Here is a 25,583-nt window from a genome sequence, read left to right on the forward strand (position 1 = left end):
CATTTCAGTGTGATATTGCACCCCTGCCCCCCCCTCACCACTGCTGCCGCCGCCCTCCAGAATCTCCCCACCTCACCAGTGAGAGATCATGCTGGCGTGAACCTTTACCGCTCTATAAAAGTCTGATTCAGGCACAGCAGAACCGAAGTGGAACAAGGTGAGTACCACTGAGCACCAATCCCCGGGATGCAGAGGGTTGCCTCAGCTGCTGCCAGGGTGCGGATGGGGTGGGAGGCTTGAATGGGTGCAGGGGTCTTTTTAAAAAGCTAATGTCTGCTTGCTGCCTCTCTTCACCTCTTCCATTCCCCAACCCTCCAGCTTTAGCAGCACTAAAGAGCGCTAACTGAATATTACAGTGGTGCTACCTCTGAATATCCTGCTACTGGGACAGGACATACCTGGGAGTGGTGATGGAGGAGCTGAGAAATTGGCTGTAAGAATTTATTCAGTGAATGACTATTAGAGGCTGTTGCTTGACTGGCCTGTGGGCTGGCTCTGTCAATTTTGGCGTAAGTCACCAGAAGTTGGTAAGAATGTGTTGAGCAAACCTGCATGTTTTAACCTCTACTAGCGAATAAAGACTCACAGTCGACTTTAAATACTTAAACATACAAGTTCCTATATTTTGTAACTACTTAGACAATAGTCAATCCTTGCAATACTTAAACCAAATACTCTCTGTTGTTACTTAACTTAAGATTGATTTCCACTTGCATATGAAACCTGGCCTGGATTTTGCCACATGGATATCAGTCTTTCTCTTAATGTTGTCTTCTTCCTGTGAGCTTTGGTTCCTGGGTTCTTACATTGCACATAAGCACTTTGTGTTAGCATTCTTATATCTCAGAAGTTCCTCGGCAACCTGTCAATGAATTGATCAGAAACCCGATTGTGATGTTCGATTAGGCCAATCGAATAGAGTCAGCACAGAAGCTCCATCATGTTTGGGCCTTAAGTGCATATAGTTTACAATGTTCCAATGCCTATATAAAAAACACTGGCTCCAAACGTTCTACAAACACATTCTTCTGCTGGGGACAAGCCATTACATCTAATACCTTGGGCAGGATTTTCTGGCCACGCTCACCCCAAATCTGGAAATTTCTAGCCAAGGTCAATGGACCTTGGACTTTTGCATGGTCCATTCCTCTCTCTCTCTCTCTCTCTCTCTCTCTCTCTTCCCCCCCCCCCCCCGTATCCTTTGATAAATTTCAGACCAGCTTGGCCGCAAGACATCCCAGCATACTTAAAAACAATTTTGACCAAGAAACAGGCTTGTTTGATTGAAAATCTTTCAGCATGCTAAAAGTTAAATCTCTGCAGGCCATTCGGTCACAGATGGTTTTGAATGGTTGATTGGAAAAGACCGTCCTTGTTGTTTACCATACTCAGTGCCCAGTAGTCTGTCTGCTTTCATTCCTCTTTGACTTTTTTTTGCAGCAGTTTCATAAACTGAGAGACTGGGCCATTTTAGTGAGCAGTTAAGTTAAATTTCTTTGGGTCTGGAGTTACATTTAGACCAGAGTGGATAAGGAAGGCAGATCAATTTTACTAAAGGATATTTGCGAACTAGGTGGGTTTATGATCGATTGTTTCATGGTTATCGTTGCTGAAACTAGCTTTTTATTCCAGATTCATTTAATTAATTGGATTTAAATTCCCCAGCTTCCATGATGATCTTTTGAACTCATGTTTCCGGTGTACAGTCCAATAATATAATCACTGTATGACCATTCCCAAAAAGAGGATTCCTCTGTGCATAAGTTGGGGAATGTGGTTATAAATGAAGGAGCTATGTAGATGAAAAAGCCCTTCTGTGACAGTGGGGAGACGTGGTCTGAATGAGAAGGGCCCTCAATGCACCAGGAGAGGACTCTATGAATGAGGAATGTTTTGTGCTCCTAGAATGGAGATGGCTTTGTGGATGTGGTGGGGCCCTAGAGAGATACTGAAGGCATTCTGTGACCTTGGTCCAAATTTTGTTCCTGTGGGACAATGATTGTAACCTGCTTCATGCTCGATGCCAACAGTGCACCAGAAAGCACATAAAGAAACACTTGCGTTTAGAAGTGTGTCTCAGCCTCAGAATGTTCCAAAATACTTTACAGCCAATAAAGGGCTTGGAAGTAAAATCACTATTGTAATATAGAACATGCAGCTTCCAAATTGTGAAGAGTATGCTCCTTCTAAGAGCAGACCAGATCATATTAGCTGAGATCCGCCAGGAAGTCCTTGACTGTAAAAGCAAGGCATTCCTGAACTGGCAGCTCTCCCAAAACTCAAGTGAGAAGAAACAAACCTCAAAGAACCCATGACCTAAAGAACAGATGGTGAGTGGAAAGAGCGCAGACTCAGTAAATTGCTAAGATCCACGACGCGTGCAGCCTCAAGGCAATTAAAACTTCATCTGGCAAAACTTGGACCTCTGTACTGGCCTCTTGTGTATCCCTGATTTTGATTTCTCTATAACTGGTAGCCATACCTTCAGCTGCCTGAGCCCTAAACTCTGGAATTCTCACCCTAAACTTCTACAATTCTCTGCATTGCTTTTCTATTTTAAGATCCTCTTTAAATCTTTGTTAGAGATTTTGGTTACCCATCCTTATGGGGTTTGGTGTTAGATTCTGTTTGGTAGTGCCCTTGTGAGGTACTTTGTAATGCTTTACTGCTTTTTTAATTCATTCGTGGGACATGGGCATCGCTGGCTGGCTGCCCTTGAACTGGGCTTGCTAGGCCATATCAAAGGGCAGTTAAGAGTCAATCATATTGTTGTGGCTCTGGAGTCACATGTAGGCCAGACCAGGTAAGAATGGTAGATTCCCTTCCCTAAAAGACGTTAGTGAACCAGATGAGTTTTTCCAACAATCGACAATGGTTTCATCATCATCAGTAGATTCTTAATTCCAGAATTTTATTGAATTCAGATTCCAACCCCTGCCATGGGGGATTCGAACCCAGGTCCACAGAACATTAGCTGAGTTTCTGGATTAATAATCTAGTGATAATACCACTAGGCCATTGTTTGCTGTTATATATATAAATGTAAGTTGTTAGTTCCAGAGCTCAAATCTGTGAAGTAGAGGTTGAATCCATGACCTGAGTCTGGCAATTGTGCTCTTGACTGAACCATAGATGACTGTGTAGAGTTAGACAGTCCAAATTACCACGTGAAAGCAAACCATGATAAATGTACAGAGAATCTGTGTATGGTGTGGTGTGCCTTGGGAACTATATCAGTGAAGTGGTTGTACTTAATTGCAGTAATGTAATAACATTAATTTGTGCAGTTAATATCTGCTGCATTATTTAGCATTTTACAGCTTGTTTTGAACTCCTCGTAGGTTTCCCAATTTGAAATCCACCCGTGAACTGATTCTAAAACGAGGCCAAGCAAAAGTCAACAAAAAGCGCACACCTCTAACTGACAACATGATCGTTGAACAGCATCTAGGTGGGTATTGATGATAACGTAACACCATCGCCAGAGGGAGTAGAGAGATTAGTTTGGATAAAGTAGAAAGAATGTACGAAATAGATTGGTATTATTCAACATTACCAAGTCTTCTTATCCAGATGAGATGCATCCTGAGTTGCTGATGGAAACTGGAGTGGAAATGTTTCCTAAAATCTTTCATTCCTTCTTCAATATGGGGCTAAAGGATTGTACATGTTGCATGCCTGTGGAATAAATCTTGTAACCACAGGCTTATCAGCCTAATGTCAGTGGGAGAACTACCAGAGATCATTGTCAAGGGCAAATTAACTCTCACTTAATAAACATAAACCTCACACCCTCCTTCCACCTCACCCCAGTAGTAAAATACTCCTGCTCCTCAATTTCATTTTTGAGATCATCAATGACTTGATTCATCTGTGTTTTTCTTCATATGGATGATGAGCTGTTTTTGACAATCCTGCAACTGATGTTTCAACGATTCCAGAACTGGTTCCAATTCAGTCAGCTGTATTTACATCTGTCTTTGCACTTGCTCACTTTCTTTATTCACATCATTGTTTGTAACTGGTTATCTTTCTTCACCTTCACCAGTTTTATATGATTGATCGAGGCTTTCGGCTGCTGCATCTCAGACTGAATAAACATCAGCTTCTCTTTCTGAACCTGTGCCAAATTGAGAGGATCAAGTCCATACGGATATTGCTCGGTTGGAACAGCATTTTTTACAACTGCCTCATTCACACAATCATTTTAATACTTCCCAGCTTATTCCCATATATTACTCCATGTGATTTTAATAACTCGTTCAGGTCATTTTGATTTTTATTCGGAAGGTAACTCGATAATTTATCCAAATTTTGATAACTTCCCGCATTTAATTTGGGGAATGCCAAACTCAGAATCACCTGGATTCATTTTTTCTCTGAGCTGTAACCACTACCACATCCTCTTTCTGCTTTTCTTCCCTATCAAAATACCATTCATATTCACATGGTGCACTCTGTAAGCTTTCCTTCTATCTGGCCGTTTTTAATCAAATAATTCACCTCAATCAATTTCCTTTTGATTTGAAAAGGCCAACTAAACCTTGCTTTTAAAGGTTCACCTACCATTGGTTGTAATACTAATACTTTATCCACACTAGCAAAACTACGAACCTTGGATTTCTTATCTGCTTTTTGTTTTATCACACACTGAGCCACTTTTGAATGCTATCTAGCCAACTCACCAATTCTTTTTCAATCTTGACCTAAAATTTTACACGGTCCAATAATGTAGTCTCAGAACACTGACTCATCAATTTTTCTTTAATCAATCTAAGTGGTCCTCTTACCTCATGACCAAAACTTAATTCAAATGGACTGAATTTAGTTGATGAATTAAATAACTTTGATGTAAAATTTGATTCTCGATTGTATTTCTGTGGGTAGTCCATATTTTCTAAAACATTTAAGTAATCCTTCTGCTATCCCTCGTGTCAGGGGATTACAAAGAATAGTATAGCACAAGAACAGGCCCTTTGTCCCTACAAGCCTGCATCGATCATGTGTTCCTAACTAGACCATCCATTTGTATCCCTCTATTCCCAGTCTGTTATATGGCTACCTAGATAAGTGTTAAATGATCCTACTATGTCTGCCTCAACCACCTTGCTTGGTAGTGCATTCCAGCCCCCACCACCCTCTGTGTAAAAAAAAAGTCCCCCACATATCTGTATTGAACCTCCCCCCCCCTTGAACTTGTGACCTCTTGTGTTTGTCATTTCTGGCTTGGGAAAAAGCTTCCAACTGTTCACCCTATGTATGCCCTTCATAATTTTATAAACTTCTATTAGGTCACCCCCTAACTTACGTCTTTCCAGGAAGAACAACCCTAGTTTACTCAATCTCACCTCATAGCTAATACCCTCCATACCAGGCAACATCCTGGTAAACCATTTCTGCACTCTCTCCAAAGCCTCCATGTCCTTTTGGTAGTGTGGCGACCAGAACTGGATGCAGTATTCCAAATGTGGCCTAACCAACGTTCTGTATAATTGCAACATCATATGTCGACTTTTATATTCTATGCCCTGTCCAGTAAAGGCAAGCATGCCATATGCCTTCTTCACCATCTTTTCCACCTATGCTGCCATCTTTAAGGATCTGTAGACTTGCATACCAGATCCCTCTATATGTCTATACTTCTGATGGTTCTGCCACTTATTGCATAGCTCCCCCTGCATTAGATCTACCAAAATGCATCACATAAGAACATAAGAAATAGGAGCAGGAGTAGGCCATCTAGCCCCTCGAGCCTGCCCCGCCATTCAATAAGATCATGGCTGATCTGAAGTGGCTTAGTTCTCATCCTCCATCTGCATCAAAAACTCCACCATATAATGATCACTCTTCCCAAGAGGATCCCTCACAACAAGGTCCCTAATTCTACCTGCCTCATTACATAACACCAGATCTAAGATAGCTCGCTCCCTCGTCGGCTCCAGCACACACTGTTCAAGGAAACTATCCCGGCAGCATTCCAAGAACTCCTCCTCAAGCCCACCGCGTCCAACATGGGTTGACCAATCAATATGTAGATTGAAATCCCCCATAATTATCGCCGCTCCATTCCTGCATGCATCATTTATTTGTGTGTTTATAGCCCGCCCCACCTCCAGGTCATTATTTGGGGGCCTATACACCACACCCACCAGTGTTTTCCTTCCCCTTGCTGTTCCTTATCTCCACCCACAACGACTTCACGTTCTGCTCTTTGGCACCTATATCTTCCCTTACAACCACCCTGATACTATCCTTAATCAGCAGAGCTACCCCTCCCCCCTTTTCCTCCCGTCTATCCTTCCTAAACACTTGATACCCCGGACATTCAGCTCCTAGTCCCTGTCACCCTGCAACCATGTTTCCGTAATGGCCACCAGATCATATCCATTTGTGCTGATCTGCGCCACCAGCTCATTCACTTTGTTCCGAACGCTTCGTGCATTCAGATAAAGTGTCTTCATCCCAGCCTTTATCTGGACCCTATTTGCAGGAACGCTACCAACCTTACGCGTGCTCCCTACTCCATTTATTAAAGAACAAAGAACAACCCAGCACAGGAAACAGGCCCTTCGGCCCAACGAGCCCACTCCGCCATTTCAACAAAGCATTTTCCTACACCTACCCTGCCCCGTGTGTTTGGGTATTACTGGGACATCCTTGACCTCTTCCCGTACCTGTACCCTCTCTTTTACTTTAGACACTGTAATTTCATCTACCCTTGCACCGTCCCCCCCCAGTTAGTTTAAAGCCCTATCTACAGTCCTAGTTATACGATTCAAACAAGAACAAAGAACAACCCAGCACGGGAAACAGGCCCTTCGGCCCAATGAGCCTGCGCCACCGCATCACCCTACACCTATTCTACCCTGCGTGTCTACGAATGGAACCCCTAACTTAGCCAGATTCAGGGGAGAATAGTGTCAATTTGGTAAACCAATCAGCCTAAGAGCACATCTTTGGGGTGTGGGAAGAAACCAGAGCGCCCGGAGGAAACCCACGCAACCACAGGGAGAATGCATAAACTCCCACAGACACAGGCCCAAATCCATGTATCTGCACAGCCAGCAGTGCTAGTCACTGAGCTGTTGCGGCGCCTGTCTACCGGTCCAGGATCAAGCACACACACCGACACGAAGTACTAGGCCACTCCCGGAACCTCCAAGAGCAGCCCACGCACGACCCACCGTGTGCATTCCCCTCGTTTGACAGCGAGGTGGACCTCCACCTGCGGAATAAAAAGACAAAAACGTTAACTTACAAGACTGCATTTCCGGTGTCTCCCGAGGTTCTGACCTTATTTAATAGCCCCTACTATAACCCTCCATCCTCGTTTCACTCACGTGTCTGTCTAAGTGAACCTTAAACAAGTCCAACGTTCCTGCCTCCACCACCCTACTCAGTAGCGCGTTCCATACCCCCACAACTCTCTGCGTAAAGAACCTTCCTCTCACATCCAAATTATACCTCTCCCCCCTCACCCTTCGCCAGATTCTCGTCCCAGCACAGTTCAGACCAACACCATCCCATCTGAACCATCCCCATCACTTTGTATTTATCTAGATTAAATTCCAATTGCCATTTCTGCGCCCAATTTTCCTAGCCTGTCTACATCCTGCTGTAATCTCTGACAATGTTCATCACTATCTGCACCTCCAGCAAACTTTGTGTCATCCGCAAACTTACTAATCAGACCAGTTACATAGAACATAGAACATAGAACATAGAACACTACAGCACAAACAGGCCCTTCGGCCCACAAGTTGCGCCGACCACATCACCTACCAACCTACAGACCTATCTATAACCCTCAATCTCATTAAACCCCATATACTCATCCAGAAGTCTTTTAAAAGACCCCAGCGAGTTCGCCTCCACCACCACTGACGGCAGCCGATTCCATTCACTCACCACCCTCTGAGTGAAAAACTTACCCCTAACATCACTTCTGAACCTCCCTCCCCGCACCTTAAATCTGTGTCCTCTCGTAGCGACCATTTCAAACCGGGGAAATAGCCTCTGAGAGTCCACCCTATCTATTCCTCTCAACATTTTGTAAACTTCTATCAGGTCGCCTCTCAACCTTCGTCTCTCCAGGGAAAAGAGTCCCAGCTCCCTCAACCTAACTTCATAAGGCATGCCTCCCAGTCCAGGCAACATCCTTGTAAATCTCCTCTGCACCCTTTCAATAGCTTCTACATCTTTCCTATAGTGAGGCGACCAGAACTGCGCACAATACTCCAAATGAGGCCTGACAAGGGTCTTATAAAGTTCCAGCATTACCTCCCGACTCCTAAACTCAATCCCTCGATTAATGAAGGCCAGTACACCATACGCCTTCTTGACCACCTCCTCCACCTGCGAGGCCGATTTAAGAGTCCTGTGGACCCGGACCCCAAGATCCTTCTGCTCCTCAACACTACTCAGACTTCTGCCCTTAATAGTGTACTCGTTCATCCCGTTGGTTCTGCCAAAATGGACGACAACACATTTATCCGCGTTGAAGTCCATCTGCCACTTCTCCGCCCAGTCCTGCATCCTATCTATGTCCTGCTGCAACTTTTGCCATCCTTCCAGATCATCCACAACACCACCGACCTTCGTGTCATCAGCGAACTTACTTACCCATCCCTCCACTTCCTCATCCAGGTCATTTATGAAAATGACAAACAACAAGGGTCCCAGAACAGATCCTTGAGGCACTCCGCTGGTGACTGACCTCCATTCAGAAAAAGCCCCATCCACAACCACTCTCTGCCTTCTGCAGGCAAGCCAGTTCTGGATCCACAAGGCCAAAGGCCCTTGGATCCCATGCCCTCTCACCTTCTCAAGAAGTCTTGCATGGGGGACCTTATCAAACGCCTTGCTGAAGTCCATGTACACTACGTCCACGGCACTTCCTTCGTCAATGTGTTCAGTCACATTATCGAAGAACTCAACTAGGCTTGTAAGGCACGACCTGCCCTTGACAAATCCATGCTGACTATTCCTGATCATGTCAAACCTCTCCAAATGTTCGTAAATCTTGTCCCTCAGAAGCCTCTCCATCAGCTTACCAACCACTGAGGTCAGACTCACCGGTCGGTAATTTCCCGGGCTATCTCTGTTCCCTTTCTTAAAAATAGGAACTACATCCGCAATCCTCCAATCCTCTGGAACCTCTCCCGTCTCCATTGACGACGCAAAGATCATCGCCAGGGGCTCTGCAATCTCTTCCCTCGCCTCCCACAGTATCCTGGGGTACATCCCATCTGGTCCCGGCGACTTATCTACCTTGATAGAATTCAAAAGTTCCAACACATCCTCCTCCTTAATATTCACGTACTCAATCCTTTCCATCTGCTGCAAATCCATAACAAAATCTCCCAGATCGGCTTCCACCGTGAATACTGAGGCGAAGTACTCGTTAAGCACCTCCGCCATTTCTTCTGGTTCCACACAAACTTTTCCCCCCTCACCTTTTATCGGTCCTATCCCTTCTCTTCTTATCCTTTTACCTTTCACATATTTATAGAAGGCCTTGGGATTCTCCTTAATCTTACTCGCCAAGGTCTTCTCATGACCCCTTCTGGCTCTCCTAATTTCCCTTTTAAGTTCCCTCCTACAGTCCTTATACTCCTCAAGATCTTTAACATCTCCTAATTCCCTGAACCTCTTGTACACCTTCCTTTTCTTCCTGACTAGGTTCAACACATCCTTTGTGCACCACGGTTCCCTCGACCCACCAAACCCCCCTCGTCTCATCGGAACGTTGTCATTCAGAGCTCTAGACACACATTCCTTGAATATCTGCCACCTTCCTTCGGTACCTTTCCCTAAGAACGCCTCCTTCCAGTTTATTTGTCCAAGTAACTTCCTGACTTCTTCGTATCTCCCCTTACCCCAGACAAACGCCTTCCTAGCCTGCCTGATCCTATCTCGTTCCAACGCAATTGTGAAGGAGATAGAATTATGGTCACCATATCCAAGATGCTCTCCTACCGAAAGATCCATCACCTGCCCTGGTTCATTCGCCAGTACCAGGTCAAGTACAGCCTCTCCCCTCGTAGGCTTGTCCACATACTGCGTCAGGAAACCCTCCTGAACACACCTAACAAACTCCTCCCCATCTATACCCCTTACCCTAGGGATATTCCAGTCGATGTTTGGGAAATTGAAGTCTCCCATCACGACAACTCTGTTATTAAAACATCTCTCCAGAATCTGTTTCCCTATTTGCACTTCAACTTCCCTGTCACTATTGGGCGGCCTATAGATTACACCCAGCAAAGTTTTTGACCCTTTGCTGTTCCTAACTTCCACCCACAGAGATTCTGTAGACAATCCCTCCACGACATCCTCTTTCTCTGTAGCCATGACACTATCCCTGATCAACAGTGCCACGCCACCACCCCTTCTGCCACCCTCCCTGTCCTTCCTGAAGCACCTGAAGCCTGGCACCTGAAGTACCCAGTCCTGTCCCTGAGACATCCAAGTCTCCGTAATGGCCACCACATCACAATCCCAAACAGCTATCCACGCCCTAAGCTCATCTACCTTATTCACTATACTCCTTGCATTAAAATATATACACTTCAGCCCCTCAGTCTGGGCATTTCCCATCTCCACCACCTGTCTAACCTCCCTCGCATACTGCCTGCGGTCCTCCCCTACCTGGGAGCGAACCTCCTCCGTCCCAGTTTCCCCAACACAGTTCCCTCCCCCCATCCTTTCTAGTTTAAAGTCCCCCCGGTAGCCTTAGCCAGTCTTCCCGCCAAGATACTAGTCCCCCTGGTATTTAAGTGCCACCCGTCCCTACTATAGAGGTCCCACCTACCCCTAAAGAGGTCCCAGTGATCTAGGAACCGAAATCCCTGCCCTCTACACCAGTCCCTCAGCCACGCATTCACCCTCCACCTCATTTCATTTCTTCCCTCATTCTCCCTTGGCACAGGCAGTAATCCTGAGATTACTACCTTCGCTTTTCTCTTCCTCAGCTGCCTACCCAGTTCCCTATAGTCCTTTTTCACAAGTGCCTCCCTCTTCTTACCTACATCAGTAGTACCTATATGTACTACTACCTCCGGTTCCTCACCCTCCCCTTTCAGGATGTCTGGGACCCGCCCAGAGACATCCTGGATCCCAGCCCCAGGGAGACAAACCACCATCCGCGACTCCCTTCTACGTCCACAAAAACGCCTGTCTGCGCCCCTCACTGTGGAGTCCCCTATTAATACTACCTTTCTGCTTCCCTTTTTGATTTTTTGGCTCACTGGCTCAGCTCCAGAGAGCTGGCCATCGCTTCCTCCCTCAGATGAGCTGTCCCCCCCAGTAGTACTCAGGCCAGAGTACTTATTTTGAAGGGGGACATCCACCGGAGTGCTCCCCATCACCCGTGTTTTCCCCTTCCTAATGGTAACCCAAGTGCCCTCATCCCGTTGCCCTGGTGTGACTACCTGCTGGTAGCTCCTTTCTATAACGTCCTCACTCTCCCTAACTAGCCGAAGGTCCTCGAGCTGCATTTGCAGCTCCTTAACCTGGTTTCGTAGGGCCTGCAACTCCACACACCGAGCACAGGTGTGGATGTCTGGCAGGCCAGGAGCCTCCAAGACCTCCCACATGTTGCATTGGCAACAACATACAGGTCTCACACCCATACTTACCCCTTATAGCAACCCAGAGGAAAAAAGGAAAAAAAAAACTTACAACTTACCTTATCTCTTTGGCCCTGTGAGCCAAAGCACTTACAGCACACACAAATACAAAAGCAGTCTTACCAGCTCTCAGACAGAGCCCCTCTCTCTCTCTCTCTTTTTTTTTAGGTTAGGGGAGGGGGGAGGGCTGGGATACTCTACCCGTGTAGAGTATCGGGAAACCCCTCCGGTCTAATTTATAGTTGGAAAAAAAAACGCGACCCGAGTGCCCTCGCAACTACTTCCGGGGTCAAACCGGGGTCAAACTTAAAAAAAAACAATCAAAAAAAAAACCACTAAAAAATAAAGTTATTTTCTAAAAGAAAAAGTCGCTTTTACTCACCCACAGCTCTCCACTCTCAAATCGCAGCCTCTCTTCAATGCTCCCACGGAACAATGAGGCTGGACCCCCGAGGTGAGTAAACTTTTAAAGGTGAAAAAAAAACGCGACCCGAGTGCCCTCGCAACTACTTCCGGGGTCAAACCGGGGTCAAACTTAAAAAAAAACAATCAAAAAAAAAAAACCACTAAAAAATAAAGTTATTTTCTAAAAGAAAAAGTCGCTTTTACTCACCCACAGCTCTCCACTCTCAAATCGCAGCCTCTCTTCAATGCTCCCACGGAACAATGAACATATTCTTCCAAATCATTTATATGTATCACATAACAACATAAGAAATAGGAGCAGGAGTAGGCCATCTAGCCCTTCGAGCCTGCCCCGCCATTCACTAAGATCATGGCTGATCTGAAGTGGATCAGTTCCACTCTCCTGCTTTCTCCCCATAACCCTTAATTCCCTTGTATGTCCAAAACCTATCTACCCGTGACTTAAATATATTTTGCGAGGTAGCTTCCACCACTTCAACAGGCAGAGAATTCCAGAGGTTCACCACCCTTTGAGTGAAGAAGTTCCTCCTCAACTCCGATCTAAACTGCACCCCCCCCCTTGTCTTGAGGCTGTGCCCTCTAGTCCTGCTATCCTTTCTAAGCGGGAAGAATCTCTCTACCCTATCCATCCCTTTCATTATCTTATACGTCTCTATAAGATCCCCCCTCATCCTTCTAAACTCCAGCAAGTACAGACCCAGTCTATTTAGTCTCTCTTCATAGTCCAACCCCCTCATCTCTGGTATCAGCCTGGTGAACCTCCTCTGCACTCCCTCCAAGGCCAAAATATCCTTGGGCAAGTGCGGCGACCAAAACTGCACACAGTACTCCAGCTGTGGCCTCACCAGTACCCTGTACAGTTGCAGCAAGACCTCCCTGATTTTATATTCTATCCCCCTCACTATAAAGGCCAGCATTCCATTCGCCTTCTTGATCACCTGCTGCACCTGCACCTGGGTTTTTGCGACTCATGCACAAGGACCCCCAGGTCCCTCGGCACTGTAGCATGCTGCAGCTTTTCGTCCTTTAAGTAGTAGTCCTTCCTACTATTATTCTGCCAAAGTGGTTAACCTCACACTTGCCAACATTGTATTCCATCTGCCAGGTCCTCGCCCACTCGCTCAGCCTATCTAGATCCCTCTGCAGACTTTCTACACTCTCCGCACAATTTGCTTTTCCACTTATCTTTGTGTCATCAGCAAATTTCGACACCTTACACTCAGCTCCCTCCTCCAGATCATCTATATAAATGGTAAACAGCTGAGGCCCCAGCACCGATCCCTGGGGCACTCCACTAGTCACCAACCGCCAATCCAAATAGCACCCATTGACACCTACTCTCTGCCTCCTATTTGACAGCCAATCCTCTATCCACGCTAATACCTTACCCCCAACTCCATGCCCCCTAACCTTCTGTAACAACCTTTTGTGCGGCACCTTATCAAACGCCTTCTGAAAAATCAAGAAACACCGCATCCACCGGTTCCCCTCCGTCCACCACACTAGACACATCCTCATTGAATTCCAATAAATTTGTCAGACACGACTTCCCCTTAACGAATCCTTGCTGCATCTGCTCTATCAAACAGTTCTTCTCAAGGTGCCTCGCTGTTTCTTCTTTGATGATGGATTCAAGCATTTTTCCTACAACAGACATTAAACTAACCAGCCTATAATTCCCTGTCTTTTGCCTGCTACCCTTTTTAAACAGCAGCGTAACATTAGCCGTTTTCCAATCTTCCGGCACTTCCCCGGAATCTCTTCCGGAAGAGATTGGAGAGGCATTGAACCAATATTTCTCTTCGGTGTTCACGCAGGGGGACATAAATGTAGCTGAGGAGAATACTGGGTTACAGGGGTGTAAACTAGACAGTATTGCAGTTGATAAGGGGGATGTGCTGGATATTCTTGAGGGTTTGAAAATAGATAAGTCCCCTGAGCCGGACGGGATTTATCCTAGGATTCTCTGGGAGGCAAGAGAGGTGATTGCAGAGCCTCTGGCTCTGATCTTCAGGTCGTCGTTGGTCTCAGGTATAGTGCTGGAAGATTGGAGAATGGCGAATGTTGTCCCATTGTTTAAGAAGGGGAACAGAGACTTCCCCGGGAATTATAGACCGGTCAGTCTTTCTTCTGTTGTGGGCAAGGTTTTAGAAAAAATTATTAGGGATAGGATTTATAGTTATTTGGAGAGTAATGAATTGATTGGAGATAGCATGGTTTTGTAGCGGGTAGGTCGTGCCTTACTAACCTTATTGAGTTTTTTGAGAAAGTGACCAAAGAGGTGGATGGGGGTAAGGCAGTTGACGTGGTGTATATGGATTTTAGTAAGGCGTTTGATAAGGTTCACCATGGAAGGCTTCTGCAGAAAATGCAGATGTATGGGATTGGGGGTAATCTAGGTAATTGGATCAGGAATTGGCTGGCAGATAGGAGACAGAGGGTGGTGGTTGATGGTAAGTATTCGTCATGGAGTTCAGTTACGAGTGGTGTGCCTCAGGGATCTGTTTTGGGGCCACTGCTGTTTGTAATTTTTATTAATGATCTGGATGAGGGTATAGTTGGGTGGATTAGTAAATTTGCTGATGACACCAAAGTCGGAGGTGTGGTAGATAGTGAGGAAGGGTGTCATAGTTTGCAGGGAGACTTGGACAGGTTGCAGAGCTGGGCCGAGAGGTGGCGGATGGAGTTTAATGCGGAGAAGTGTGAGGTAATTCACTTTGGCAGGAATAACAGATGTGTCGAGTATAGGGCTAACGGGAGGACTTTGAATAGTGTGGATGAACAGAGGGATCTAGGTGTATGTGTACATAGATCCCTGAAAGTTGGGAATCAAGTAGATAAGGTTGTTAAGAAGGCATACGGTGTCTTGGCGTTTATTGGTAGGGGGATTGAATTTAGGAGTCGCAGCGTCATGTTGCAACTGTACACAACTCTGGTGCGGCTGCACTTGGAGTATTGTGTACAGTTCTGGTCCCCACATTATAGGAAGGATGTGGAGGCTTTGGAGAGGGTGCAGAGGAGGTTTACCAGGATGTTGCCTGGTATGGAGGGGAGGTCCTATGAGGAGAGACTGAGGGATTTGGGGTTGTTTTCGCTAGAAAGAAGGCGGCTAAGAGGGAATCTTATTGAAACATATAAGATGATTAGAGGTTTAGATAGGGTGGACAGTGATAGCCTTTTTCCTCGGATGGAGAAAGCTAGCATGAGGGGGCATGGCTTTAAATTAAGGGGGGGTGGTTATAGGACGGATGTCAGGGGTAGGTTCTTTACCCAGAGGGTGGTGAGGGATTGGAATGCCCTGCCTGCTGCAGTTGTAAATGTGCCTAGTTTGGGGGCGTTTAAGAGATCCGTGGATAGGTTTATGGATGGAAAGGGATTGGTTTAGGTTAGAGGGTCATTGTTTTTTTAACTGGTCGGCGCAACATCGTGGGCTGAAGGGCCTGTTCTGCGCTGTTATGTTCCATGTTCCCCGGAATCCAGCGAGGTTAGGAAAATAATCACTAGGGCATCCACTATCACCTCCACCATTTCCTTCAGAACCCTGGGATGCATTCCATCCGGTCCTGGGGACTTGTCCACCATCAGTCCCACTAGTTTGTCAAGCACTACCTCTCTAGTGACAACGATCTCATTCAGGCCCTCAACTCCTACCATCTTTCCATCGTTAATACCCGGCAAACTATTCGCGTCCTCCTCCGTGAAGACCGAAGCAAAAAACTTATTCAAGGCCTCAGCCATTTCCTCATCCCCCACCACTAAATCCCCCCTCTCATTCTCTAAGGGTCCAACATTCACCCTAGCCAGCCTTCTCCTCTTTATATATTTATAAAAACTCTTACTATCCTTTTTTATATTTAGCGCTAGTTTAGATTCATAGTCTGTCCTTCCCTTCTTTATGAACTTCTTCGTCATTCTTTGTTGATTTTTAAACCTCTCCCAATCCTCTACTCGCCCACTACTTTTAGCCACTCTAAACGCATCAGCTTTTAATTTAATACTTTCCTTTATCTCCTTCGTTATCCAGGGCTGATTATCCCTTCTCCTACGATTCTTCTTTACCATTGGAATAAATTTCTGCTGAGCACCAAGAAAGATCTCCTTAAAGATCCTCCACTGTTCCTCAGCAGTCCTACCGACCAATCTGCGCCCCCAATCTACATTTGCCAATTCCTCTCTCATCCTATCGTACTCCCCTCTGTTCAAACAGAGGACACAGGTCTGGGCTCCTACTTTCACAAACAGCAGAGCTCCCAATATAGAGCCCTTCGGAACTTCACTAGTCACAGACCACCAATCAGAAAAAGGCCCCTCCACTGCTACCCTCTGTCTTCTATGGCCAAGCCAGTTCTGTACCCATCTAGCTAGTTCACCTTTGATCCCGTGAGTTTTAACCTTTTGCACCAGCCTGCCATGGGGGATCTTGTCAAATGCTTTACTTAAATCCATGTAGACGACCACCACGGCCCTTCCCTCATCAATCATTTTTGTCACCTCCTCAAAAAGCTCAACCAAATTTGTGAGGCATGACCTCTCTCGTACAAAACCATGTTGTCTATTGCTGATGAGACTATTCAGTTCTAAATATATATAGATCCTATCTCTAAGAATCTTCTCCAACAATTTCCCTACCACGGACATCGAGCTCAGTGGCCTACAATTACCCGAGTTATCCTTGCTACACTTCTTAAATAGCGGGACCACATTTGCTATCCTCCAATCCTTAGCAGGGTAAATATTTGGGGTTATGGGAATAGGATCTGAGTGGGATTGTAGTTGGTGTAGATTTGGTGGGCCGAATGGCCTCATCCTGCACTGTAGAGATTCTATTCTGTAATTCTTTTAGTTGTCATAGAACATAGAATACTACAGCACAAACAGGCCCTTCGGTCCACAAGTTGCACCGATCACATCTATACCTACCAAGCCATAGAACTATCTGTAACTCCCAATCCCATTAGCTCCCATATACTCATCGAGAAGTCTTTTAAAAGACCCCTGCGAGTTTGCCTCTACTGCCATCGACGGCAGCCGATGGTGGTCATATTGTGTAATGGGATGGCCTCTGGAAATCTAATAGACACATCCATTACGGTCAACAAATTTTGGTTCCCACTTTTTGTATTAGGATGGGGTTCTACGTGATCAATTTAGGCCTTTGTAGAAGATTTCTCAAATGCTGGAATGGGTATTAAGGTCCTTCTTTTATCACATCCTGAGATTTTGCTATCACATCACGTGTGACACGACCAGCAAAATTCAACCACAGCTTTATGCAGACCAGGCCATAAAAATGTTTTGTATTTTAGCTTGTGTTTTCCTTACTCCCAAATGATCTCCAACTGGTACCTTATGAGCTATTTGCAACACCTCCTTTCTATCTGCTTCATAACCTACCAGTAATGCAACTTATAGAGTCATAGAGGTCTACAGCATGGAAATAGGCTCTTTGCCCCAACTTATCCATGCCGCCCTTTTTAAGTCCCCTAAACTAATCCCAGCTGCCCGCATTTGGCCCATATACCTCTATACCCATCATACCCATGTAACTATCTAAATGCTTTTTAAAAGACAAAATTGTACCCACGTCTACAAACACCTCTGGAAGCTTGTTCCAGACACTCACCATCCTTTGTGAAAAAATTGCCCCTCTGGACCCTTTTGTGTCTCTCCTAACTCACCTTAAACCTATGCCCTCTAGTTTTAGACTCCCCTTCTTTTGGAAAAAGATATTGACTAGCTGATCTGTACTCATTATTCTATAGACCTCTATAAGATCAACCCTCAGCCTCCTACGCTCCAGAGAAAAAAGTCCCAGTCTATCCAGCCACTCCTTATAACTGAATCCATCAAGTCCCAGTAGCATCCTAGTAAACCTCTTCTGTACTCTTTCTAGCTTAATAATATTCTTTCTATAATAGGGTGACCAGAATTGCACATAGTATTCCAAGTGTGGCCTTACCAATGTCTTGTACAACTTCAACAAGACATCCCAACTCTTGTATTCAATGTTCTGAGCGATGGAACCAAGCATGCCGAATGCTTTCTTCACCACTCTGTCCACCTATAATTCCACTTTCAAGGAGCTATGAGCATATACCTCTAGATCTCTTTGTTCTGTAACTCTCCCCAGTACCCTACCATTAACTGAGAAAGTCCTGCCTTGGTTCAGTCTACCAAAATGCATCACCTCGCATTTGTCTAAATTAAACTCCATCTGCCATTTGTCAACCCACTGGCCCAACTGATCAAGGTCCCGTTGCAATTGGAGATAGCTTTCTTCACTGTCCACTATGCCACCTATCTTAGTGTCATCTGCAGACTTACTAACCATGCCTCCTATATTCTCATCCAAATCATTAACATAAATGATAAATAACAGTGGACCCAGCACTGATCCCTGAGGCAAACCGCTGGTCACAGGCCTCCAGTTTGAAAAAGAATTCTCCTCAACCACCCTCTGGCTTCTGTCAAGAAGCCAATTTTGTATCCATTTAGATACTTCACCTTGGATCCTGTGAGATTTAACCTTATGCAACAACGTACCCTGTGGTACCTTGTCAAAGGCCTTGCTAAAGTCCATGTAGACAACATTAACTGCACTGCCCTCATCTACCCCCTTGACTACCCCTTCAAAAAACTCAGTCAAATTTGTGAGACATGACTTTCCACTCAGAAAGCTATGCTGACTGTCCCTTATCAGTACTTGCATCTGATGAACTTGTGTTGATTTTTTCATCCACTTGAATATGTAAAGGTCCCCATTTTCTCATTAAGACATCATTTTTAGGGTAATGACATTCTGGTATGCACTTAGATTCTTCTTCCATGTCTGCTTTCTGATACAATTGTTTTATCACCACATCTTTCTGTTGTAATACTGCTAACTTTCCTGAACTAAAAATACTTACGTCATTCTCCACCTGTTTTTGTTCTTTTCTCAATCATTTGATCAAAAGTTGTTTCTGATTATTGAATTTCAACTTCCTTATCTTAACTCTTTGATTTCTCTTCTTCCCTTAACCTGTGGCTTTGTGAGCTTGTTACTACACGTTGATTGGGGAGCAAGTGGCCTGGTGGTATTATCGCTAGACTATTAATCCAGAAACTCAACTAATGTTACGGGGACGCGGGTTCGAATCCTGCCATGGCAGATTGTGGAATTTGTATTCAGTTAAAAAAATCTGGAATTAAGAATCTACTGATGACCATGAAACCATTGTTAATTGTCTTAAAAACCCACCTGGTTCACTTGTGTTCTTTCGGGAAGGAAATCTGCCATCCTTACCCAGTCTGGCCTACATGTGACTCTACACAGCAATGTGATTGACTCTCTCAACTTCCCTCTGAAAGGGCCTAGCAAACCACTCAGTTCTAAAGACAACTAGTGATGCCCATATCCTACAAGTGAATTTGAATAACCCCAAGATATGCTTCCTTTAACACCCCTGTGATTCGTTTTTGCAATAGTTTTTTCAACCACAGTCGGCATCACTCTGACCTGTGATCCAGCTATTGCTTTACCCAAGATAAACTATATCCCTGGGCAAGATAATTTCTCTATTACTTCTACGATCACTTCACTTTTCACCAGATTCTCCAACTTCATCTTACATAATGGAACTCTACTCTTCTCATGCTGAATTCCACTGCCTTTCTGGCAGTGCTCCTTCCAAGCTACATAACTCCTCCTCTCTCACCACCAAAGATTGACTTACCCTTTTATCTCTTTAAATTTCAACTTTTTTACCTACTCCTCCTGGTGCACATAAGTAAATCTTACCTATACAAGTAAATCCTTTAAGAGATCTGGCATTTTCTTTTCAATCAACCCTTTTTTTTCCTCTTCCACCCTTGTGTTTTCATTTTAACTTGAGATGAACTGTCTTTACTATCTCCCGCAAGATCCCTTTGCCTTTACCACCTAAAGATTTCTCTTTTTCCCAGTTCCTATTCTTCACAGGCTGAAACTGATGTCAGGAACCAAACTTTGATTTATGAACTAATGCATAATTTCGTGCTCTTTTTGCTGATATTCTCGCAGTTTTACGCATTTTCATTCTCATATTTCAATTTCAAATTGATTTTCCAGTTCCTGAAATTCTATTACTCTCTTTTTTCCTTTCCTCTGTCTCTTTTTCTTTTTGTTATGCCAGCGCTATTCTTTTCCTTTCTTTTTTCCATCCCCTTAATTTAAGCAGTTTTAATTCTTTTGCTTGTTGTTTCTCTGTCCTTGCTTTTGCTTCTAATTCAAGTAGTTTCATTTGTGATTGAATTCGGGCCATTTCCAATTATTCTAACTGGGTTTCTGGTTAATTTAAATGTTGAATTATCACTGCAATTATCTCCACTTTTCTCACCCCTTCAGGTAATATCAGCTGCACCTTGTTTGCCAATTCCAAAAGCTTTGCTTTAACCAGCTTTTGTGAACACTCTGAGTGACTTCTTCCACACTCAGAAAACGTTATGTCACTGAAAGAGCCACTATTCCATCAGGCACTCCCTATTGAAACCAATCAAATGCCACATCTGAAAAGAAAATTACACAACAGGAACAGGCCCTTCAGCCCTCCAAACTTATGCCGACCATGATGCCCTAACTAAACTCAAGGAAAAACCCTTCTGCAGTTATTCGATCTGTATCCTTCTGTTCCTTCCCTAGTCACGTACCCATTCAAATGCCTCTTAAATGTTGCCACGTACCTGCATCCACCACCTCTGGCAGCGCTTTCCAGGCACCACCACTTTCTGCATGAAAAACTTGCCCCGCACATCTCCGTTAAAATTTCTCCCCCTCAATTTGAACCTGTGTCCCCTTGTAATTGACACTTCCACCCTGGAAAAAAAGCCTCTGGCTATTCACCCTGTCTATGCCTGTCGTAATATATCAAAGAACAAAGAAATTTACAGCTCAGGAACAGGCCCTTCGGCCCTCCAAGCCTGCACCAACCATGCTACCTGACTTAACTAAAACCACTACCCTTCTGGAAGCCATATCCTCCTATCCCCATCCTATTCATGTATTTGTCAAGACGCCCCTTACAAGTCACTACTGTATCTGCTTCCACTACCTCCCCTGGCAACGAGGCACCCAGTATTCTCTGTAAATAATCTGCCTTGTATATCTCCTTTAAATCTTGTCCCTCGCACCTTAAACCTGTGCCCCCTAGTAATTGACTCTTCCACCCTGGGAAAAATCTTCTGACTATCCACTCTGTCCATGCCTCTCATAATCATGTAGACTTCTATCAGGTCACCCCTCAACCTTTGTCATTCCTGTGAGAACAAACCAAGTTTCTCCAACCTCTCCTCATAGCTAATGCCCTCAAACCAGGCAACATCCTGGTAAATCTTTTCTGTACCCTCTCCAAAGCCTTCTCATCCTTCTGATAGGGTGGCAACCAGAATTGAACACTATATTCCAAGTGCGGCCTAACTAAGGTTCTATAAAGCTGCAGCATGACTTGCCAGTTTTTAAATTCAGTGCCCCAGCAGGTGAAGGCAAGCATGCCGTATGCCTTCTTGACTACCTTCTCCACCTGCATTGCCATTCTCAGTGACCTGTGTACCTGTACACCCAGATCCCTTTGCCTATCAGTATTCTTAAGGGTTCTGCCATTTACTTTATATTTCCTTCTGTATTAGATCTTCCAAAATGCATTATCTCACATTTGTCTGGATTAAACTCCATCTGCCATCTCTCCGCCCAAGTCTCCAACTGATTTATATCCTGCTGTGTCCTCTGATGTTCCTCATCGCTATTTGCAAATCCACCAACCTTTGTGTCATCTGCAAACTTACTAATCAAACCACTTACATTTTTCTCCAAATCATTATGTATGTATATATATATATATATTACAAAAAGCAAAAGTATCAACACTGATTCCTGAGGAATGCCACTTGTCACAGCCCTCCATTCAGAAATGCACCATTGCACTGCTAGCCTCTGTCTTCTTTGACTGAGCCAGTTTTCTATCCAGAAAGGTGGCAACACAGGGTCCAGGCCTTCATCAGCTGAGCTATTGTAGACCTCTATCAGATCTCCTCTCAACCTCCATCCTTCCAGTGAAAACAATTCTAGCTTATTCAAACTCTCCTCATAGCCAACACCTTCGAGATTCGGCAAATCCTGGTGAAGCTTCTTTGCACTCTCTCCAAGCTTCTATGTCCCTTTGGTAGTGTGGTGACCAGAACTGCACGCCGTACTCCAAATGAAATATTTTATAAGCTGTAACATGATTTCCTAACTCTTGTACTCAATACCCCAGTTGAAGAAGGCATGCATGCCGTATGCCTTCTCAATCGCCTTGGTCACCTGTGTTGCCACCTTTATGGAACTATGGACCCGCATGCCCAGTTCCTTCTATATGTCAATATGCGTAAGGGTTCTGCCATTTACAGTATAATTCACACTTAAGTCTGATCCTCCAAAATATTTGTCCGGATTAAACTCCATCTGCCATTTCTGTGCCCATGTCTCCAATCCATCTATGTCCTGTAGTAACCTCTGACAACCCCCAGCACTATCAGCAACTCCATCAAACTTTGTGTCATCCACAAACGTAATAATCAGACCCCCCACATTTTCCTCCAGTTCATTTATATATACTAAGCACAATAGAGGTCCCAGCACTGATCCCTGTGGAAAACCACTAACTACAGATCTCCATTCTGAAAAACACTCTTCCACTGCTGTTCTCTGTCATCTATGACCAAGCCAGTTCTGTATCCATTGAGCCAGCCCACTCCAAATCCCACGTGATTTTAGTTTTTGTACCAGTCTGCCATGTGGGATCTGATGAAGGAGCAGTGCTCTGAAGCTTGTGATTCCAAATAAACTTGTTGGACTTCAGTCTGATATTGTGAGACTTAATATGTCCACCCCAGTCCAACATTGGCATCTCCACTTGGGACCTAGTAAACATCTTATTAAACACCATAAACAGCCCTTCCCTCATCATCAGGTGACTGTCTGTGTAGAGTTTGCACATTCTCCCCATGTCTGAGTGGGTTTCCTCCAGATGTTCCACTTTCCTCCCACAGTCCAAAGATGCGCAGGTTAGGAGGATTAGTAAGGTAAATACTTGGGGTTATGGTTTAGAGCCTGATGCAGGGTAAGGTGCTTTGTTAGAGAGTCGGTGCAGACTCGATGGGCTGAATGTCCTGTTTCTGCACTGCAGAGACTCTATGATTTTATCAATTATCTTTATCATGTCAACTCAATAAAGTTGGTGAAACGTACAAAACCATGCTGCCTGCCACTAACTAGTCCATTCTCTTCCAAATGAGCATATATCCTGTCCCTCAGTATCTTCTCCAGAAACTTCCCCACCACTGATGTCAAGCTCACCAGCCTATAATTTCCTGGATTATCATTGTCTAGTTTCCAGTCCTCTCGGACCTCACGTGTGGTCAGAGAGGATGCGAAATATCTGTTAAGCCCCCAGCAATTTCTTTCCTTGCCTCCCACAGTAACCTGGAATAGATCCCATCAAGCCTTGGGGACCTGTCTACTTTAATACATTTTAGGATACTCAACACTTTGCTATTTTGACATTCTCTAGAGCATTCACACACCTGTCCCTGACCTCAACATCCCTCATGTCCTTGTCCTTGGTGAATGCCAATACAAAGTATCATTAAGGATCTCATCCACTTCCTGGGGCTCCACGCATAATTACCCTCCATTGTCCTTGAGTGGGCCTACTCTTTCTCTTGCTACCTTCTTGCTGCTAATACTTGTATAAAAAGCCTTGGGATTCTGTTTGACCCTGATTGCTAAAGACATTTCATGGCCCCTTTTAGCCCTCCTAATTCCACGTTTAAGTTCCTTCCTACTTATTCATTATTCATTCGTGGGACATAAGAATGTAAGTAATAGGATCAGGAGTAGGCCGTCTAGCCCTTCAAGCCTGCCCCGCCATTCAATAATTTCATGGCTGATCTGAAGTGGATCAGTTCCACTTACCCGCCTGCTCCCCATAACCCTTAATTCCCTTGTCTGTCATGGGCATGGGCATTGCTGGCTGGCCAGCATTTAATGCCCATCCCTAGTTGCCCTTGTGAAGGTGTTGGTGAGTTGCCTTCTTGAATCGCTGCAGTCCATGTGCTGTGGGTTGACCCATAATGCCGTTATGGAGGGAATTCCAGGATTTTGATTCAGCGATTGCAAAGGAACGGCGATATATTTCCAGGTCAGGATGGTGAGTGGCTTGGAGGGGAACTGGCAGACTGTGGTGTTGCCATGAATATGCTGCCTGTCCTTCTAGATAGAAACGGTTATGGGTTTGGAAGATGCTGTCTGAGGGTCTTTGGTGAATTGCTGCAGTGCATCTTGTAGATAGTACACTGCTGCTGTTGAGCGATGGTGGTGGAGGGAGTGGATGTTTGTAGATTTGGTGCCAATCAAGCAGACTGCTTTGCCCTGGATGGTCTCAAGCTTCTTAAGTGTCATTGCAGCCGCACCCATCCAGGCAAGTGGGGAATATTCCATCACACTCCTGACTTGTGCCTTGTAGATGGTGGATAGGCTTTGGGGAGTCAGGAGGTGAGTTACTAGCTGCAGTATTCCTAGCCTCTGACTAGCTCTTGTAGCCACTGCATTTATGTGGTGAGTCCAGTTGAGTTTCTGGTCAATGGTAACCCCAAGGATGTTGATAGTGGGGGATTCAGTGATGGTAACACCATTGAATATCAAAGGGTGCTGGTTAGAGCGTCTATTATTGATGATGATCATTGCCTGGCATTTGTGTGGCACTTGTTATTTGCCATTTGTCAACCCAAGCCTGGATATTTTCCAGATCTTGTTGCATTTGAACATGGACTGCTTCCAATCTCCAAGAAAGAAACTTATCTTGTGGCAGATTCCAGTCTCCAGCCCCAGAGAGGGGAAAAGAGAGACACTGTTCCTCTCAAAACCAGAAGCATCGAGAGGGGCGGGAAAGTGGAACTGAGCCACGACAGATCAGCCATGATCTTATTGAATGGCGGGGCAGGCTCGAAGGGCCAGATGGCCTACTCCTGCTCCTATTTCTTATGTTCTTAAGCTTGAATATTCTGTCTTAATTCAGCTTCTGCATCACATGACCATGCCTGCCAATCATCTTAATCAAGCCCCACTTTGCAAAGTCACTGGGGAAAACTGCAGAACAGCATTGGTTCAGATTAAAACCAACTTTTTAGTCATTAGAAGCAATTATGTTGCTGCATTAACAATGCAGGATGCTGATAGACACTCTGGCTCTGAGTGCATGAAATTGTTGTAGCAGGTTTTGCGCAACAACACCTAGAAATGTTTCTTAAAGGTACATTTTCATCCCAACCACTCCGCTCTCCCGTTACATAATCCATCACATTTCTACACCTCTTCAGCTCTGAAGAAGTCGTATGGATTTGAAATGTTAACTCTGATTCTCTCTCCACAGATGCTGCCAAACTTGTTGAGTTTACCCAGTATTTTCTGTTTATATTTGACATTTTGATTTACTGCTTTGAATTTTGTCATTTTATCACTTCTGCTTCAGGCTT

The 25,583-nt window shown here is 44.8% G+C and overlaps 1 protein-coding gene across 1 annotated transcript in view; it reads left to right on the forward strand.

Moving 5' to 3' along the window:
- The window catches only part of rpl7l1 (ribosomal protein L7-like 1), a 72,372-nt gene that overhangs the window by 21,012 nt on the left and 25,777 nt on the right, over nt 1–25,583 (forward strand). The window contains exon 5 of the mRNA XM_080200887.1: nt 3,342–3,451. Within this exon, the coding sequence (XP_080057013.1) occupies nt 3,342–3,451 (110 nt within the window). The remainder of the gene's footprint in view (nt 1–3,341; nt 3,452–25,583) is intronic.

This window comes from Carcharhinus amblyrhynchos, chromosome 12, assembly GCF_965287045.1.
Source record: "Carcharhinus amblyrhynchos chromosome 12, sCarAmb.v2.hapA, whole genome shotgun sequence".
Classification (NCBI taxonomy): domain Eukaryota; kingdom Metazoa; phylum Chordata; class Chondrichthyes; order Carcharhiniformes; family Carcharhinidae; genus Carcharhinus; species Carcharhinus amblyrhynchos.